Source organism: Rhopilema esculentum, chromosome 7 (genome assembly GCF_057945365.1).
Source record: "Rhopilema esculentum isolate cy_ngs chromosome 7, ASM5794536v1, whole genome shotgun sequence".
NCBI lineage: Eukaryota > Metazoa > Cnidaria > Scyphozoa > Rhizostomeae > Rhizostomatidae > Rhopilema > Rhopilema esculentum.
The window spans coordinates 11,424,167-11,443,704 of record NC_142821.1 but is presented as its reverse complement, the minus strand read 5'-3'; the positions used below and the strand labels follow the sequence as shown (position 1 = coordinate 11,443,704).

The window sequence follows — 19,538 nt, the reverse complement described above, 5'->3', positions numbered from 1 at the left end:
GCCCATCACTGCTACAATTCTCAGATATGGGACCAAAAAAACCTGTTCTTGACATTAGACTCAGGTCTAATCTTACGACTTTCCTATCAATTTTACTATGACAAAAGAGCAAATTCAATTGAAAGATGTTAGACATCTATAACTAGGAGTATTTGTAGTGGAGCTTAACTTAAGGTAACATTAGTTTCTTTTATTTCACAAAAACGTATCTTATATTTACCAGCTTTGATTTATGAATTTGCTGGTATTCGAAACCTATGAAGTATTCTTAAAGGTCTTATTGTGTACCGCTGGTCACAATTGATTAGTATTTGACATACCAGCTCAAGCAGATGCCAAGGTATGAAAAAAGTGAATAAGACTTTCATGATTCCCGATGAAAATCATACAAGAATGAACGTACATACAATGAACGTACATATATCAACGTACATTGAACGTACGTACATACATTGAACGAACGAAAATCATACAGGAGTAAGACAACATTAGACGTACAGGTATGTGTGGAGAGGGCAGTGTTCATAGCTGTTCTTTATGGAAGAATATGAACAGTTTCATGGCATTTGAAAGGGTTTTACTTAAAATAAATGTCTCAGTATTTTAATCTATGCATTAGTACAACACTATAAAGTTCTCAGTTTCTGCAGAATCAGTTCCTTTGATTTAGTCTTCGAATACCATTAGAAAATCATGTAACAGTTACCCAGAAATACGTTAAGAATTTAAGGCACCCCATTTATCATAGACTTAAAACAATAAGAATTATCCTCATTAAATCATTTCCAATTTCTACACAGTTTAATACACAATTGTCAAAGATACTCGGCGAGGCCTCTTTTTCGTGGGAGATTGCAAGTAAATATGGCAGGGGACAGCAGAATTTTGCTCGGACTGACAGGGGATGGGTAAAATTTGCAATCATGTTGGTAGCGCTCGAGGCCAGATAAAAAGGGGTCAAATAGGTAAATCGGGGTCATAGATAGATTTGCTTATACTTCGTGCATTGTTATATCGTGCTAAAATTGGTATCCAAAATTGGCTGAGGATAGAAAATTTCAGCTGGCAGGGGGGGAAATGGAAATATGATCAGTTGACTCGATTATTCGAATAGGAACTCCTCAGTCTGGAAATTTCTCCCAGGGAACAGCTTTTACCGGGCTTGTTACACAGGGGCTATTTTAACATGAATCGAGCAATTAGATTGACACAATAGTGTGTAATCAGAGATGATGTTTTTCTGTGTTTTTCAATACACAAGGTTTCTGGAATGAAGTAAACAGACTAATAATTCTTTCATCCGCAAGGCAGCGTGATTGTTTTTGTCCTGGCAGCTTTCTGCTTGATTACCAGAATCAAAGTATGCATATTGCCGATGCCGAGTACCAGAAATAAGAATGCCACTGCAATGACCTGTGAATGGCAAAAGCATAAGGGTAATAGAAAAGTAAGGAGGGTACAAGCAGTTGTAAAAGTTGACACAGCATAGAGTTATTAAGTGATGACGTCACAATAATATATTTGTAAAAATTTTGACTTTTGATTCAATAACCTGAAAGATCATCATAAAATACTTCTAGACATGCCAAATCAGTTAGGGGTATGTCGAAATGTGATTGATGGCACATGAGCCCAGGCTTTAGCCCCATAAAACCTCTGTAATTTGGTTTTGGTTCATAACTTCATTCTTTGGCAAATTCTAAATTTATTACTGGCCATATCTCATCTGATTTTGGAAAAATTTAACTGATTATGCATATCATAGTATTTCATGTTATGGGTTCAAAATTCAAAAATTCTAAGAATATCCTTTTGTTACGTCATACTTAAGAACTCTTTTGGCACGGCTATGGCAAGGCATTGGCTGGTGATTATGAAAAATTCACAAGGTCCAACATGGCAGCCCAGAAATACAAAAATTAAGAAGCAGAAGATATTCCTCTACCGACCAATCGAATATCAAACACATTTTTGAATAAAAACCAGATAACCTCTTTCGAAGCTCAATTTTCTTAATTTTCAGATATTTGAGGCTCGGGTGAGCTTGTAGCTGCTCTTACTCCAAAACTGGTTTTTCTTCAACTCCGCTTCTAAGACCACTAAAAAACAGTTTTGCAGGAAATTTTCTGTTGCACGATCGATTAGCGGATAAAATCTGCTTTGTTTAGGTGAAGTATATGTAAATTTTCAAAAGGGGGGGGGGGGGCTAGGGAAATCGGGACACAGGCAAATGAATGAATATACCAACCTGCCATTCTTTGCAATGCGATGATTGACTGAGAGTGAACAATGTGTAAGCATTGTAAAGTTGAAATAACTGCGAAGAAAGCAAACAGGTTGTCAAAATTTAGGAAGCACTGGAAAAGTATTATAAACTTTGTTACTAAATCTAACGATGCAACAGCAGATGTTTGTGAAGGAAATGAAACATTGAAATCTAGTTAAAGAAGCAATAAACAGATATCAAAAGATTGCAAAAGAGTCGGAAAACTTCGATCGGATAACTGTCGCAAACAGTATCAAGTGCTGTTTGGTTTTGTTGCAAAAACATTGAATTTCAATTCAAACATTACAATTAAAACATACATTTCTGAAATATCGAAAAAATTATATCTTAAACACAAGCAAATTTAATATAAATTGTCGTAAAATAGCTGTTTTCTAATTTGGTTTTAGATAGCATCAAATGCTACATTCCCCTTAAGCTAACATGGCCATACGATAGAAAGGGGCATCTCCGTGTATTTACAAAAGTCCCACGTTTACCCTCCTAGATGTCACTGCATATGATATATGTTAGAGGTGTACCAATTGGCTTTTTGTTTTACGAAATGAGTGAATAAGCTCTTTGCTTTAAAAAGATACTTACATATCCGGAAACTAGGAATGGTAACAAAAATCCAAGACCTCTAAACATCCACCAACGGAATCCCTCTAAAAAGGAAAAGATTTCCAGCGATCAAGATTGAATAACAACATATTCAAAAGCACCTTAGAAACTTAAAAAAAAAACTAAAATATGCTTAAGAGCACTACCAAATACTGTATATCTTTGAAAATATACTTGGGACAGCTGTTGAAGATGAGCTGAAATTTGACAAGCAGGAAAAACAATATGTGAGACCGTTTTAGAAAAGTCTTCTTCTTCTTCAAGGGACGAACCTTAAACTGACGAGAAGGAAAGTAAGATCCTGTACTCGTATCATACATTTATAATGTCAAAATTATGATTATTGTTCATTTATCTGGACTTTTTGTGGCAAAACAAAAACAATGAAACTTTTTGAAGACTATAGGTCGAGATTTGATGAGGTTCTACAAAAGATAGATGACAGGAGGGTCAATGTAAAAAATCTACGTAGCTCGATGATTGAAAATACAAGTACCTTACGTGCAAAGCAAGTAAAAAGTAACAAACATATGTTATGATATGTCAAGTCATGTCATGTCATGTCATGTCATGTCATGTCATGTCATGTCATGTCATGTCATGTCATGTCACGTCACGTCACGTCATGTCATGTCACGTCAAGTCAAGTCATGTCATGTCATGTCATGTCATGTCATGTCATGTCATGTCATGTCATGTCATGTCATGTCATGTCATGTCATGTTTGTTATGCTATGTTATGTTATGTTATGTTATGTTATGTTATGTTATGTTATGTTATGTTATGTTATGTTATGTTATGTTATGTTATGTTTTGTTATGTTATGTTATGTTATGTTATGTTATGTTATGTTTTGTTATGTTATGTTATGTTATGTTATGTTATGTTATGTTATGTTATGTTATGTTATGTTATGTTACGTTACGTTAGGTTACGTTACGTTACGTTACGTTATGTTTTGTTATGTTGTTAATTTTGTTTATTATGTTTTATTGGTTATCAATAGATCCGGCTATAGCACGAAGAAGGCCAACATAACGTAATTTCTATTTTTGTCCTTAAATGGCGGGGCGGCTCTATTGAATGCTTAGCTACCTTTTTGTTCAATAATCTGTCGATGTGGCCAAAATTAGCTCCTTTGGTAGCATTAAATTGCACAAGAACCAAAAATCAAGTTGAATCTGACTTAACAGTTAAAAGACATTGTCTATGCAGATGCCATCTGTCTAATTTCCAAAAACCGGCGAACTGCACAGCAGAAATCGAAAAGAAATCTGTAAGAGGATCACAACTGGCCTGATGACAAACAATGCGAAGAATTAAGTTCATGAATTTGCACGTTTAGTATTCCCGGATTAAACTTTAAGATCAACATCCCAAAAATTTGGATTTCTGTCTACTTGCTTGGCGTAGTAAATAAAGATGAAAAAGCAGACGAAGAAAGATAATACCATAATGAACAACGACAGATAGGTCTTCGTACGTCAAGTCCTATCTGATATTCGACAGCAATGTCGATACTGAACCAAGATTAAGATCAAAGGTTCAGAAGGCAAATTTTTAAGTTCATCTGAGCAAGTCATACGCAATAACCCTGTAAAATATTATATTGCGATTGCTTTAATGGAGTTAATAAGGGAAAGCAGGACGGATCAGAAAGCCAAAGGTAGAAACGATGTTTAGAAGAATATATTTAACGCAAAACTAAGTGCGATAAAGATCTACTGTGTTGACATAAAGCTTTTTAGTAGGAGACGTCAACTAGAATCATGAATTCAATACGTTTTCAAAAGATAATGAAACATATAATGTTTGATGCATACTGAGTTTAAAATACGTCAACATAATCCAGTGCAGATCAGATTTAGTGTGTAGAACAAGACTATTTTTGTTGCTTAAAAAGGGTATATCGGCATAGTGGTTTCGGGCGGGGGGTCCACCCCCTTCTAAGCACCAAATTTGTAGGAAACTTTGAGAATTTTACTATCTTGTAGAACTTTGTAGGATAATATTTCTCGTTGCACCCCTGACATGAAATTGCGCCCTTAACATCATCAGATGCTTACCAACTGTTGTGTCCATGGTTGTGCTGATACCAAGAGCTCGAAGGCGATAAAGGACGCCACTTTGGTAATAGTATTGAAGAAACTGGACAAAACCTGTGCGATAAGAAACAATCCAGTAACAATTAATTGAGAAATAAAAACTAATTTACGCAATAGAATGATACAGATCAATCTACACACTTTTCACTGCTATATAAGGACAAAGTTGACAAGTATTTTTACCCTCAGCGTTAATTAATTGAAAGGGCAGTTGAAACCTGGTATAGTCAAATTTAAACTTGAAAATTGAGTGTTTTAAAGAACATTTGGCAAGGATTGTGGTTTAAAGTTTGCAGGAAAAATGTGAAAACTTACTTAGATATAGAGAGAAATAGTAAAACTGCAACCGAAACAACTGATATGACGTGCTTTCGGGCCTGCAACGAGAAAAAACATTCAATATATCTTTAGAGGTAAATAGCCAAAGCATTTGCAACCAGGGCAATTGAGAGAACGACAGTAAATCTTGGTCCAGTCAAAAAAGAAATTACTCTTTAAAATTGGCATCGGGGACGAGATGACTCTTTCCCTAATTACAATAGCTTTTTAAATGCGTTGAAATGAAAGCATAATAAAAAATAACAAATTACTTAATCATATAAAGCTCACAAGTTTTAACATTAAAATTGGGAAGAAATAGATTTTAACTACATGCAACAGTTTATAAAGAAATTATAAACCACTTTCAGTCAGACATATATCACTAAAGATTAAAAAGTAGAATTGTTTTATCTGTGCATATGTTCGTACGGGACTAATTTATGAACTTAGTTCTCTCATGAAAACTCTATAGTAGTATTTTACGATTTTCTTCAAACTAAAGTTAAATCGGTCACCCGCTTAAAATTGACCATTAAAAATTCTTAAAAACACAAATGCGTACATCTTTTCATTGAAGTGAAAATTTACATGTTTCTTGACTTTAATGCCGTTTTAACCTATTGTAAAGTAAACAAATCTATATTCACTAATTAGAACCTCCTTGAATCCTTATATACCCTAACAGGGGGGCGTTTCAAAAGGGAGTGTTAAGAATAGAAGGACTTGAAAAGGGAAGCATTAAATTCAATCCTCTGAGTAAAATAGGGCCATATATGACAGGGGGTTGTAAACGTCAACAAGGCACTGGAAATAGCAGTGTTTAAAGGGAATGGACAGATACTAAAGTCTGTCAATCAACTGTTGACCAATGAACGAACGTGTGAGAGGAATAAAGTTCATTGATTGGTCGATTTTGATTGACAGGTGGCTTAGGCCACTTTAACACCTGTCGGTTACCATTGACAAATAATAATCTGCTTACCAAATCAAGAGGAAGCCAGACAGCAATATTGAGAGGTAATGATGCAGCACCCACCAACCCTTGATCCTGTGCGTTTTTAGAGATAAATATTGTGAAAAAAACGCTTTAAGACAAAAAGTTAAGAGAAACAACTTTTGTAAACCAGAAGCTACAATTACTTTCAAGAGAACCTTGAATCGCCTAGATGCATATATGTTAAAAGAAATTAGCAGTTTTCGGTAAAAAAAGTAACCGTTGAAAAATTATGCAACCGGTAAAATCCGGTCAAAAAATTAACCGTTTTCAGTGAAAAGGAGACCGACATCATAACCCCGCCAAAACAATGTTTGTTGTAGAGTTAAACGCACTATGTTCAGACGCATTTCTTTGGCCATCTAAATTCTCATTGGCTAGACCATACAATAGACTTATCGTTCAGAGCCAATCGGCTAATCCTCAATGTTTTCTCGATTTCAAACATGCTGTTAACTCTAAGCGGTTGACTGCCTTTAAACATCATGTTTTCTTAAATGAACACATAAGACCACATCGAACCTCTTGAAGTTGTAAAAAACATCATTGTTCGGAAGGGTAGAGGGGGATGCAGAATAAAATACTCGACAGCATTATAAAAAACTTTTGGCAGCCATTGTAAACAACCTACCAAATATCAACGCATCGTTCAATGACATTTGCTACAATAGAGTTTGTTAAGTCTGATAACACGCGAAAAACAGTCAAAAAAGCCTATGTTGCTCTTGTATCGTCCCAACAACATATTTACATTTTACGTCCCAACAACAGCATCTCCCATCTCTGGCGTCATTTTCTGACAAGTGTTGCACAAAACTGAGTTATTATTAAGCACAGAAAAGTTTGCTAATAAAATCCTCACCAAAATTGTTGAGAAACCTACACAACATCTTCACAGTTTCTCCCTACAGCAAGTCGTTCCCCCTTCCCCATTGCAATATTGCTTAATTGGCAACGAATATTGAAACCGACTAGCATTGCATAATAGTTGGTGACAATCTAAGATTTGGGGTCCAAAAAACTTCTAACAAAGGAATCAACGTTGTACGGGGAGGAGGGGGAGAATATAGCGACAGCTTTCATGATTTGGAGAGGTAGTTAAGTCTTGGGGTTGTCAACTTTCGAACGTGAATATTGTTGTATTCAACTATTTTTTGCGAAGATTGCAGAAATAGAGTTAAAAAATATGAGTCAAGTACCTTGAGGAATTGTGCCTCGAAGCCTGCGTGCAGACTTAACAAAAAGAGGAAATTTTGGGAGAGAGGCGCTTGTGGGACCTTTTGTGGGATCGAGCCCGGGGTTTGCCAAACCATTGGTAAAAAGCCTTCTGGGCTACAGCAAAACAGTTTAACGGCTAAAGTAAACAACTCGACTAATGCTTGAAAGAAACAGCGTTGTAATATCTTAACTCTCTTGTTCAATATATTTTTACAAAATCAAACAATTAAAACATTCACATCTGTACAATGCTTTTTACAAGACTTTATCTTCATGCTAACTCTTGCAAGGAAGATGAAATGTATCAAGTTCCACCTTTGCGGGTATGACTCCGAGCCAACGAATCCTCACCAGCATCCGCTACATCTATGACATCTAAAACGTGCTCCTGACTTCCTTTTTCGTTGGTGACGTTGCTGTTGCCGTCCCGGCCTGAACTCTCTGCATCCATAACAGCGAGACATAAGTAAAAACACATTCGCAGGAAGCAAAACATGAACACCGCAAACATGAAGTAAGTGACACCAATCGACAACCAGACTACATGCATTCCACCCATGAGGTACGAGCAATAAACATCCTTTCCAGTGTTGTACAGTTCACTGATAAAGCCGCATTTGCCAATGTTTTTATTAAACTGTGCCTCAACATGCCCAATGAACTGGTCGACGACAAGGAAAACCTTTTCCATTCCCTCGCGGAATTTTCTCTGAAAATCTTTCAACACATCAAGGGGATTCTTTCCATTTTTAACTGCGTCTACTGTATCCTTGACCGTATCTTTACCCTTCTGCACCACATCGTTGGCTTTGTTCGTAATACCATCCTTCGCATTTTTTGCTTTATCCGCGCCATTACTGATCACGTTCGTCGTCTTCTTTCCCCAGCCACCAAGAAAATATCCAATTTTAGCGTCATATTTCCCTACTTCCACGGCAAAATGGGATAAATAATCGCCGTACTCAGTCAGATTTGTGTTAACGAGATTTCCCGGGTCTCGTGTACTTTGATTGAAACCTTGCAGAGCAGTCGAAAGATTCTTTGAGCTTTCTTCTACAGTCGTCATTCCTGTCGTGAGTTTTTTAACACCAAATGCATTATCAAGGCCAAAGAACTTTTCCTTCAGTTGATTTAATTTGAATTTCTCTCTCAGGTCAATCGCTTCATTAAATCTAGCAGCATGCCAAAATGTCGCATTATCTTCGTAGCCACAAACTTCAATTATCCGTTCCAATGTTGCTGCATCTGGTAGGCCAGGGAAAATCTTTTTCAAGCCTAGAACCTTGCCACCCCATGGTTCTGGATTTTCGTCCATGTTTCTTATAATAGAATCGTTCTTCAAACCAAGGCATATCTTTGTAAGGCAGCCACAGAAAGCGACCATGATTGCCAATATCGTCAACAATGGCAAGGAAAATAAAAAGTATTTATAGAAGGAACTCAGCAACAGCCTACGGGAAATTTTTGGATATGCAGGCCTTCCTCTAAGCTTGCCGGAAGCAGCAAGGAAAAGAACCGGAAAGGTGATGCAAATACTGAAGGCGAGGAAAAGACCCAGAACCAAGTGGCAAACAGCAATGGCGGCCAGACCATGAGACAGCATTAAGGTGGCGTTTCCAACAGTGCCACCTTGATCAAACATAGCAAGCACTTGTTCATCTTTCAACAGAATATGTTCGGTAAATTGATACTTGAGAATTTCTTCTATTTCCCAAAAGGCTTTGTTTCGCATCTTCTGAATCTCCGTGGACATCTGTTCGAAATGTTCTCTTTTTATTGCACTGACATCGAAAGAGCCATTAATGATGTTAGTCATTGTTACATTGAGATGGTACGCCAAGTCAGTTAGATTTTCACTGGCAAGCGCTCCAAGAGTAACGACAAAATCGTTTGAGGCTATGGCCAGATCACTAGCATTTACGAGCATGCTAACCTGGTTGTCAAAGCCTGGAGACTGGCATATTCCAGATGCGTTCACCGTCGCATTTTGCTCGCACATCGCTTTGGCTAACGACAAATTACCGTTCAATTCTTTAATTTGCTTTTCTAGTTCCTTGACGTCTTGTTTAAATATCTTCTGCTCCTTAATAACTTCATCGAACATTTTCGTTAAATTCGACTCAACCTGTTTCAAACTCTTCTCCAAGGAAATCAAACTATCTGAAGCTGCGGTGCTTGTAACTCCTTTCACTTCATTCATGAGCCTTTCACTGAACATTTCTAGGCTATCCACTACTTGTCTACTAACATCATCAAGTTGCGTGATCAGCAACATCTCTAGACCTTGAAGCGTGCTTTCTTGAAAAGTCACAAGATTTTGAAACATGTAATCGATAAGTGTCCTTGTGTGGCCAATTCCTTTACTAAATCGCTGTCTTCCCGATGCGATTGCCGATCCAGACATTACGGTGAAGACTCCAGTGAGACAAAGTCCCAGAATGAAAACAAATCTTGCCTTTGATTTAAGAGAAGATGGGTTGTTCTCAGTTGGAACTGTTCCGCATTTCTTCACGCAGGACAAAATGCAATGCGAAAACCCGATGATAATTAAAATCACGGCAAACACAATAGTACCAACAGCCAATCCAATGTACGGCTTGCTGTAAGCAATGAACTTTTCTTGTGCATTTCCTATTGATGCAGAGTCCTCTCCCCTTGCAAGCTTCACGACTTCTGTCAGCACTTCGTGCGGAATGTCCTTCTTGAAATTGGACAAAGATGAGGCTGCCACAGCTGCGTATGGGTTCAGCGTCCAATACGTGTCCAGCTTAATTTTCTTGAACGAATACGTGTTGGCAATATCGCTTAAGTTCACGCTTGTTATGATAGAATCTAACGCCGATCCCTTTAATTCCACGGGCAGCCATACCACGACAAAGATCAACAACAAATTTCTTCTTTTGAACATAATGTTAGGATATTATGGATATTAGGGCTTTATTAAGCGTTTCTGGCAATCATTGATGCCCACGTCTCAGGAGAGCCATCGCTAACCCTTCAAAGCCATTCAAGATGGCAGCATAACGGCTCTTTGCGACAAATTTTTATATGATATCGTTAAGGTTAACTTGATTAATTTCTTAATAAAACGTCAGATCAAACGGCTTTTGTCATGTGGCAGGAAAGCAATCAAATTTCGAGTGCCTATAGCTTATCAAACATACCAAGCCAATCGAATACTTTTTCGTCAGATACACCCTCGCCACATTTCTACTAATAGGTTTCTGAAACATCCGAACTAAATAAAACGTATTTAGGCCCTAGGGGCTCAACAAAGCTGCTTTTTGCAAGTCATGTGACTTATAACCTGCAAGTACTTAAACAGAAAGACTGCAAAGTTAGAGATGTTACGCAAGAGTGGTCAATTTACAGGTAGACCACAAAAAAGGTCGGAAAACGCGGGAGAGCTCGCGTTTAGCCGCAAAATATTGGAGATGGGACAAGGTAATGTTCTTCTGTGCTCCCAAGCACCATGTGCGTACACTGGGAGGCTGCTTTGTGATGCATATCTCCCTTGTGATTCACATAAAGACGCAACAAAACAGCAACAGCTTATGTCGTAAAAGCATATATTCATCTAGGTAGCAAAATAATTTTGCGAAGTTGTCTGGGTCTTTAAAAACACGAGGTCTTCTTGGAAATAAATGAGAATATAACAACAATACTGCAGCTGTCAGCAGTTTTAGATGATTTTGGTAAGCATTATAATCTTGCCAAAGCAAGTATCTAATCAAGCATGACGCAGAGTGCCGTGTTTTTTAAAACATTGTATCAAATAAATTCTATATTGTCCAAAGACAACAGCGCCCCCATAAAAAATCAAATTTGCGATTACATCACTTGGATTGATCAAGGATATTAATAAAGACAGAACGAGGCAACAGAAGATCCATATGTTAACTAAAATGAGAATATTTAGGCCTATCATAGCACTTACTTGGATCCATTGGCAATCAAGATGTGTTCTTGCAATGTTAAAGAGCTGTAATACCAAACAAGGACTGCGTGGAAAATGGCATCAAAGAACCTGAGAAAATAAAAAACTTTTCCATAGATTTGCTCTATGCTCAGGTACCAGAAAATTATTAATAATTAGGGGCAGGGCCTGTAATTCACAAATGCGTGCCCTTTATGTAACCAAAAACTTGAATTTTTCTAACGTTGTTTTTAGATCAATCTCAAAGGCCTATCAACTTTGGAAAAAATTTAAATAGATCTTTCTGTTTTTGGATAATTGACAAGTTTCTCATAGCAAAAATACAGACTATGCCACCAATGGGTCTAAAGTCATGCTTGTGTTGCGTACTCTCGTAGCCAGCCTCCGTTTTAGCCGCTTTATTCACCCGCACCGCCGGGCGCGCGGCCTTTCTTTGCATCCCTTTGACTGTAGGGAAAAACTTTTGCTCGCATTGCTAGTAGGGTTTGAGCCTATTTCTAAACTCTTCGTGCAGGCGAACAAATATGCGCAATTAATGTTCAGAAGATGCCTGAAGAGAGCGCGCGAACAGAAAATGCACGAGTGGTCGTTGGCCTCAACGAACAATAACCCGCAAAGATTATATTCTTAAAAAATCTTGTAAAACCTTTTGAATCGCTTAAAGTATGTATAATTAAAAGCGAGCATGGAAGAACGTTCAGAACTGCAAATACTCACCTATTTTTAAAGACAAGAAGGTTGAAGAGTATTAGCATCATTGAGATCCAAGTCATGCGAAGCTTGAAGTTTTCGTAGTTGTTTTTGTAATGCAACCTAGCAGGAGAAAGAATGTCGAATGTTAATACAAAACACTATAAATAATATAAATAATAAAGAACGACGACATCCTGCTGGAAAGCAAAAAAGATTTAAGAAATTGAACTGATAGACGAAGAAAACTATCGATCATCACATGATGAGTTGTGAACAGGAGTAAAAAATAGATAACAATTCGCCCAAGTATATAAATATAGTATATATTCGCCCAGGCATCTTCAGAGTAAATATAATTAGTTGCTTTCTTCGTTTTCTAACTGGCTTCTGCCAACTACAATCCCACATAATATATAAATTTCAGATTGTCTTTATTTCAAGGCAATCAAAAGCATGGTTTAAACAAGTTTTGTCAGCAGCAACATACTTATCCCAGGAAAGAGAAACATTGATTGATCCTAAGCAAGCCCTGAGGAACCATCTGCAAGAAAATATGGTAATCGTTATTAGAAAATTGGAGTGTAAAGAAATCAGGTCACCTAGTGGTTAATTAATTTCATGATAATTTTTATGCTACCTCTATAGCAGAGCAATTTCTGCAATTACATTTGGGGTCTGAACTCATTTTTTGATGAAGGGAAGGTCCAGCATCAAAAAATTTACATGTAGTTTCTATAAGGGATTAATTGAAAGAATAAATACATGCATATATAGCATTAGCTTCTTAATAGTCACTATTCAATATTACAATTAAACATATTTCAGCTCATTGGTGTAAATGTAATTGAAATGAATTTAAGATAAAACATTAACTGTTGTTCATGTTTATGTTGTTCTTTGTCCTCTTGCATAAGCATTGTCCTAACACAACCATTCCAAAGTTACAGAAATTTATACAATCGCTTAATCAAACAAAACCGTGAACAGGGAAAACTGATAGCCAGCAATTGATCATACACTGATAAACTTTAAAATATTTCATCAAACCATATTCAGAATATTAAAACATGAACAAACCCTGGCTTTTTTGGTAAACCTTGCTGAAGATCACCAAAATCTCGAGTCATATTGTTAATCTTGGTTGCCATCGATACAAGCTGCTCTTTCTCAGTATTTCTCTCATTACTTTGAATCCTGAATTAAAAAGTAAACACATAAAATTTTTGAACCTAATTTTTTATAAGGAAAAAAGTCACACAGTGGTAGTCAGGTAGTTCAAATCTATGTTTAAATGGATTTAAAATGGAACAGCAGATATAAACAAATGCAGAAAAATAAAGATAGAAATTATCCACTAGCTGAGTGCTGTTTTACTCATTTCATGTTTTTTCAATACAGTAACAGATTTTTATGATGCGAGTTTACTACCTGCAAACTACCTTGTAATAATGAATAAGTTTAATTCTTTTACAATAAATTATATCTGCTTTAAAGATTCTATCAATGGAAAAGCTCCTGTTAATAGGAAACAGCTAATCAAACTGTAGATAACCTAATGAATGATACTGATTTGTGAATATTCCAAATAAGTATAAACTGCCTGAAAAAGTGCATATTTTTCTGATCTCTTCATAGCTTGAATTTAAAGACTCAAGTCTCCTGAATATAATTAAGATCTTCAAACAAAATTGTCATAAGAATGACCAAATTATTTACTTTCTCATAGCAAATGCAAATGCTTTCAGCTTCTTTTCTTGCCCATCAAGCCCTTTCTTTAAAGCCTCTTGTGCAGACCTGTATTCATCCATTGCCTTCTGAAGCCTTTGATACTGAGCCTTCTATAAAAGAACAACAGACTTTGTTAAGAAAAACTGTATTGGAACAGTATCAAATATTGGAATAAGTGGTGTCCTGTAGACTACAGTAGAAAAGGTCTGATCAGAATGAATCAATAATGGGAAAAATAAATTTTTGTGTTCAGAGATAACTGCAAATATTCAGCTTTCCACAGAAGAGGAAAATATAAACAAAACAGGCAAATTTTTTTGAGACATCCTATCCCATTGTACTACAATGTTCTAGAGCAAGAAACAGTGCAATTACATTGTCCTATTGATTTGGGAAAAAGAAGAACATTAAAAGATTCTTCAGGATCAACATAATCTTGCATTGGTTTGATAATAAAACAGTAATAAATCGTGTACATTTTGGTTACATCATCAGTATCTACCTGTGTACTATTGTGCACAGTGGCGGACACTTGGAGGGAGGGGGCCACCACCCCCCAAATATTTTTGAGGACAATGGTTTTGTGTTCTAAAACAATGAGAAATGTGACATCATCTTATTAAAACAATAAGCTTGCCCCCCTCCCAATATTTGACCAAGTGTCTGCCCCTGATTGTGCACAAGTGAAGTGAACAATTTACCAAAGTGCACACTTGCACACTTGAAATTTTGCTCTTGGACACCCGAGATCTTGTTGGAAACTCCCATACTCTGTAGTCCGAATCATCATCAGTTAAAGTCCATTGATTTTTTGCATATGATATTAAGACAAAAAATTCTTTAAGACAAAAAACCGGAGGTTAAGATTAATTGTTGTAAAAATCTACAATCCAATAGCAACTATATTTAGACTTGATTAATATATTTTTAATTCTTAACATTCTATTCTTCTATTTTAATTTTGCTAATATTACAAATTCAATTTGTTGGGTTTCCTTGTTGACAGGATTGCCAAGGACTGCTTATTTTCCTTTTAAAGATTAGTATTAACTTGAACCATCAAGAATTGGTTTGTGCAGCAGGTGGCAGAAATAATACTGGCTGAGCTACGTCTGTTAATGTTTATTCCTGGACTGATGCTTTTGTGGGGTTAGCATTAAAAATAGCAGAAGGTGAAAATAAACCCCGTTTTGTCAAAAGAAAAACATTCTTAAGTGCATAAATAATTCATTTCTAATAATTAAAAACCTTTATATTGGCTATCTCTTCCTCTAGGCAATCCCATTCTTGATTCCATTTCTCAACACTTCGAATTTCCCTTATTACGGCCGCCATTGCTTAGCATCGAACCATCTGCAACAGCAACAACATGATGGTGGTCATCAGAAATTGAGCTGAATTATTCATTGTGGAAGGCCTATTCGACGTTTTCCGGAGTTGTGAGAAAAAGACGATTTTATTCTACTTTCTAAAACCCTTTCAAGATGTCTTACATGCTTCCACATCTTCATAATGGTTGGCAGGTAGATCAAGCAATCCTAACCGAAGAAGACAGAGTGGTTGTGATTCGCTTTGGACACGACTGGGATCCGAATTGCATGAAGTTCGACGAAATTCTTTTTAGTATAGCAGATAAAGTTAAAAATTTCGCAGTGATATACGTCGTGGACATAACAGAAGTTCCTGATTTTAACAAGATGTACGAATTGTATGATCCTTGCACTATCATGTTCTTTTATAGAAACAAACATATTATGATTGATTTGGGAACGGGAAACAACAATAAGATCAACTGGCCTTTGGAAGACAAACAAGAAATGATTGACATTGTGGAAACGGTATACCGCGGAGCAAGGAAAGGAAGAGGTCTTGTTGTGTCGCCTAAAGACTACTCAACCAAATACAGATACTAGTTTAAGTTATTTAAAAAACATCTTTCCTCTATCAGGGTTGCTCGTTACTTATAAGTAACAACATCCTTCTCTTGGAATTATCGAGATTTTAAAAAGATTAGGCCATGTATATTTGTTACAAAATGTATATTACTTCGGTTGAAAATGTCAAGTCGATTTCACCATCACCTTTTGTATTACAAAAATGGATTCAAAGATACCTTTCCAAAAGTTATTGAAACAGTCATGATGGATTTATTTATTTTTTATCTTTGATGGCAATAATTGTGTTTTTCTCAGCAAGTTCTGCTATCATGCTCATTTTGATCACCAATCAACAAACCAGTCATTTAAACAACTAGTAATTTTATGCTGCCAAATGTATCTGAAAGCATAATAATTATTTTGTTTACAGGCAACAGGATTTTTAAAGATATTTCGTAGAGAGTGCGGGAAAATAACCGACCCGAACGAGGCTCGAATTAAAAATTGAGAATGGAATATTTCAAAAGTTTCTTTTTAAAGAGAGTCTTGATTGCTAACCAGACTGGAAACTTTGTTTCTTGCACAGGCAAGTTCACACACCTGACTGCACAACTGCGTGCCTGAAATCACATACTTTTAAGAAATTTGTATTGTTATTAATATGAAATTTATTCAAGTAGGGACTTGGTGCGGCCAAAATGCAAAAGTGTGCAGATGGAAAATTTGAGTGCGGGGGCAATATATCGCGGGTGTGTGACAAAGTTTCCAGTCTAGATTGCTAAGAACACACTTTTGATTGTCTACCTCTTAAACAGAGAGAAATGCAGTCTTTTTACTCCCAAAATCATTTTTGCTTTTAAAACCCACTGTTTGTAGCTGTTCCTCTAAATGATTCCCAATGGGAGCTTGAGCCTCTGGCCACCACACTGTGGGTATCTGGCTCTAGGTATGTAAAGAACTACATTATATGACAGTAGACTTTTGTTTTTATTTGGATAGCATTATTATTAGGAAAACAATGTATTTTATGAAATAAAGCTTTCACATAAGTATTTAGCTTTATTTATCAAAAAAGTTTTCAAATGATTGTATTTTGTATTTGTATTTTTTGCTACCTATCTGATATAGAGGTAAAAGGGAGGAGATGAAAATTTGCAAATCTCATACAGAAGTATCATTTTTTGTAACCTAAAATAGGAGCAATTTAAGAAAGGTGGGTCCAATCATGAAGAATTTTATATTCAGCAAGCAAAAGAGGTCATGCAGGAATCGAATTCACAACTTGTTTCAATTCTACCTTGAAGCCCAAGCCTAAATCTAGTTGATTTTTTGGAATTGTCAAGCAGCAATTGAATAGAGATGCCATAGAGAAAATTATTACTACTTAGACAATGGTAAAATAGAACCCACAAATTATTAGAAAAGTCGAATGATTGTTATTAAAGGGCAAATGTACTCTCGGGTACACTTGAAAGTTGTTGGCGGGTTTGTTAAAGTCTATTTTTTTCATATTAGGGGGTCTTGAATACAAGTGTTCAGGGTAGAAAGATTTTCAAAATCGGGGGGAGGGGTTAAGGTGATCAAAATCTACTAGACATATAGTGTTTATGTATCTTCAAATTTCATGTTTAAAAAATCAAAACTTGCAATTTGGAATTTTATAACAACAAATCCATTTTTACGCATGCGCTAATATATAATATTGAAAAAAGGAGCCTTTTGTGCCGTACTGGGAAAATTATCACGAGTTACCACGAGTCACCAACGAGTTGCCGTACGGGTTACATTCTACATTTGCAGACCTCAGTATGGATGTATACGAGATACCAACGAGTTACCACCTTCTTTATAAATATAATTTATTTATATTTATTAAAAAAGTCATGGTAACTCGTGGTATTTCCATATAAAACCACTATTAAAAAAGGTAACTCGCTAGGGTAACTCGTTGGTAACCCGTTGGTAACTCGTTGGTAACCCGTTGGCAACCCGTCGGTAACTCGTGACATTTTCAAATAAATTAAAGTTGACATTGATGTCACTCATTGTCAGTTCTGCAAAGTAGCGAGGACAACTTGAAATGTTTTATGTTTATCTGCTTGTATATCATGGGTAAACTCGAATGTTTTCAATCTTACAGCCATTATTTCTTTTTCTCTCTCGATGGAGCTATTGTATTTTTTGTTCTCTACAACTGACTCTCTTGCTGGGAATTCGGCTGCATTTACTCTGCTGTAGGATATCAGATAGCATTTGCCAATTTCTTTCTCTCTTAAACTTTCACATGTTATCAACTAATCTTTCGTATACAAAGATCGACGGCAAATTCAAGGTACGTACTACAATAGCGAAGTCTGAGGCAAAACGCACTGTGTAGACTATTAAACCCATACTAACCCATTATTTGTAGTTACTTGACCAAGAAGGACACCCGTATATATATTTCCCATTTTAATTTTGTACCCTCCACATACGTAGAGAACTTTGATTCTAATCAATTTAGGTAGACATATTGCGTCTAATCCGATTTTCTACGTCAAGTTCAGCTTTTCGAAATTATTTAATTTCTATGAAGATTCAACACAAAATGCCCTAAAAGACCGGCTTCCTAGTTTTTTAGCATTGGACAACCATGTCTAGACGCCTAGTAGCTCTTTCCGATACATAACAAACCGCTATGATAGATTTTCATTCTGCTTAGAAATCAGACAATCCTGGCCAAAAGTTATTGGACTGGGCTGAAAAATTGTAGTCTTTTTGGAAAAATACGCTCCCCGCCCCCCACTGTCAATGTTGATACGCTTATTTCTACTCTTTTCGATTGCTGTTACTTGGGTATTTAAGAACAAACCAACATTGCTTCAGGGGTGGGGGGTTTTGATAATATTGTTGGGGTCAAGTTGCAATTTTAGTGGTTTTTTTACCAGTCCACTAACCTTTTGGCCAGGATTGTAGCATCTGAAGGTAGTTTTTTAGGAAACTGAGAAGCTTATGCTTATCGAGCAGTTTCCTGGTCCTTCCTCTCAATGTGACCACACCTCGTGATTCATATGAGTGGAATTACAGAGAGCTGGCGACTCTTCTCACTCTGGGTGAAAGTTTGGTCATGTCAGGTATTCGAACCACGGACCCTTGGGTCTGTAGTCAGCGCCTCTAACAACTGAGCCATCCTTTCACAATTTGTTTTGTGTTATTTAATGGGTTTGAGACACAAGTTTCTCTTATTGTCAAGAGCACCATGGAAACGTGGTCAAATCATTGAAAATAACTTGTTTTCTCGAAATTAACTGAATGAGCCTGTAAACCAAGAAACTTCCCTTTATAGTAAACAGTGACAAGAATGTCATTTGCTTTGCAGTTCTTAGAAAAAATTGATTCTAAAGTGCATTTGCAGTATTGCTTTGGAACAGGCAAGATACATTTCATGCTAGTATTATTTCAATCCAATTTTTCCACCAAACCAGACATTATAGATGCTAGGTTTACTTAAAACAGGTTTCTCTATCAATTCTTGCCAAAAATTTTCAAATATGTCCAAACTCTAGCTATCTTTTAATACTCAACTTTGCTAAAATCAAGCTAATGATTGTTAATTCAAAAGAATTTATCCTTTATATGAAAGAGAGTTTTTTAAGTAGAGAGAACATCAGCCAAATAAATGTACACATACATGCTGCTCAAAGGATGTTGTTATTTGGTTATTTTGTCATCAAGCAAAGTAATGTGAGACAGAGAAATCCATCAACACAACGATTCCATATCACTCAAATCAAA

At 36.3% G+C, this 19,538-nt stretch overlaps 2 protein-coding genes across 2 annotated transcripts; one reads left to right on the top strand and one right to left on the bottom strand.

Annotated features, from left to right (window-relative positions):
* Positions 1-356: 356 nt before the first annotated feature.
* On the bottom strand, positions 357-15,266 carry LOC135683926 (transmembrane protein 120A). The gene is made up of 12 exons (XM_065199329.2): positions 15,136-15,266; positions 13,876-13,997; positions 13,237-13,353; positions 12,647-12,700; positions 12,184-12,279; positions 11,467-11,556; positions 6,300-6,365; positions 5,312-5,373; positions 4,958-5,050; positions 2,870-2,934; positions 2,249-2,317; positions 357-1,413 (listed from the first exon to the last, which is right to left on the bottom strand). The coding sequence occupies exons 1-12, from the start codon at positions 15,220-15,222 to the stop codon at positions 1,297-1,299; spliced, it is 1,038 nt and encodes a 345-aa protein (XP_065055401.1). The 5' UTR covers positions 15,223-15,266; the 3' UTR covers positions 357-1,296.
* A 2-nt stretch (positions 15,267-15,268) lies between these two features.
* Positions 15,269-16,064, top strand: LOC135683470 (thioredoxin-like protein 4A). The gene has a single exon (XM_065198731.2). It carries the CDS (start codon positions 15,372-15,374, stop codon positions 15,798-15,800), a length of 429 nt encoding a protein of 142 aa, XP_065054803.1. The 5' UTR covers positions 15,269-15,371; the 3' UTR covers positions 15,801-16,064.
* The last annotated feature ends 3,474 nt before the right edge of the window (positions 16,065-19,538 follow it).

Coding starts and splice junctions, on each gene's coding strand:
- LOC135683470 (XM_065198731.2), top strand. CDS start 15,372: ATGTCTTACATGCTTCCACATCTTCATAATGGTTGGCAGGTAGATCAA.
- LOC135683926 (XM_065199329.2), bottom strand. CDS start 15,222: ATGGCGGCCGTAATAAGGGAAATTCGAAGTGTTGAGAAATGGAATCAA. Junction 13,354..13,875: donor TTTGCATTTGCTATGAGAAA/GTAAATAATTTG, acceptor TTTTTAATTCAG/GATTCAAAGTAATGAGAGAA. Junction 12,701..13,236: donor GGTTTACCAAAAAAGCCAGG/GTTTGTTCATGT, acceptor ATTTTCTTGCAG/ATGGTTCCTCAGGGCTTGCT.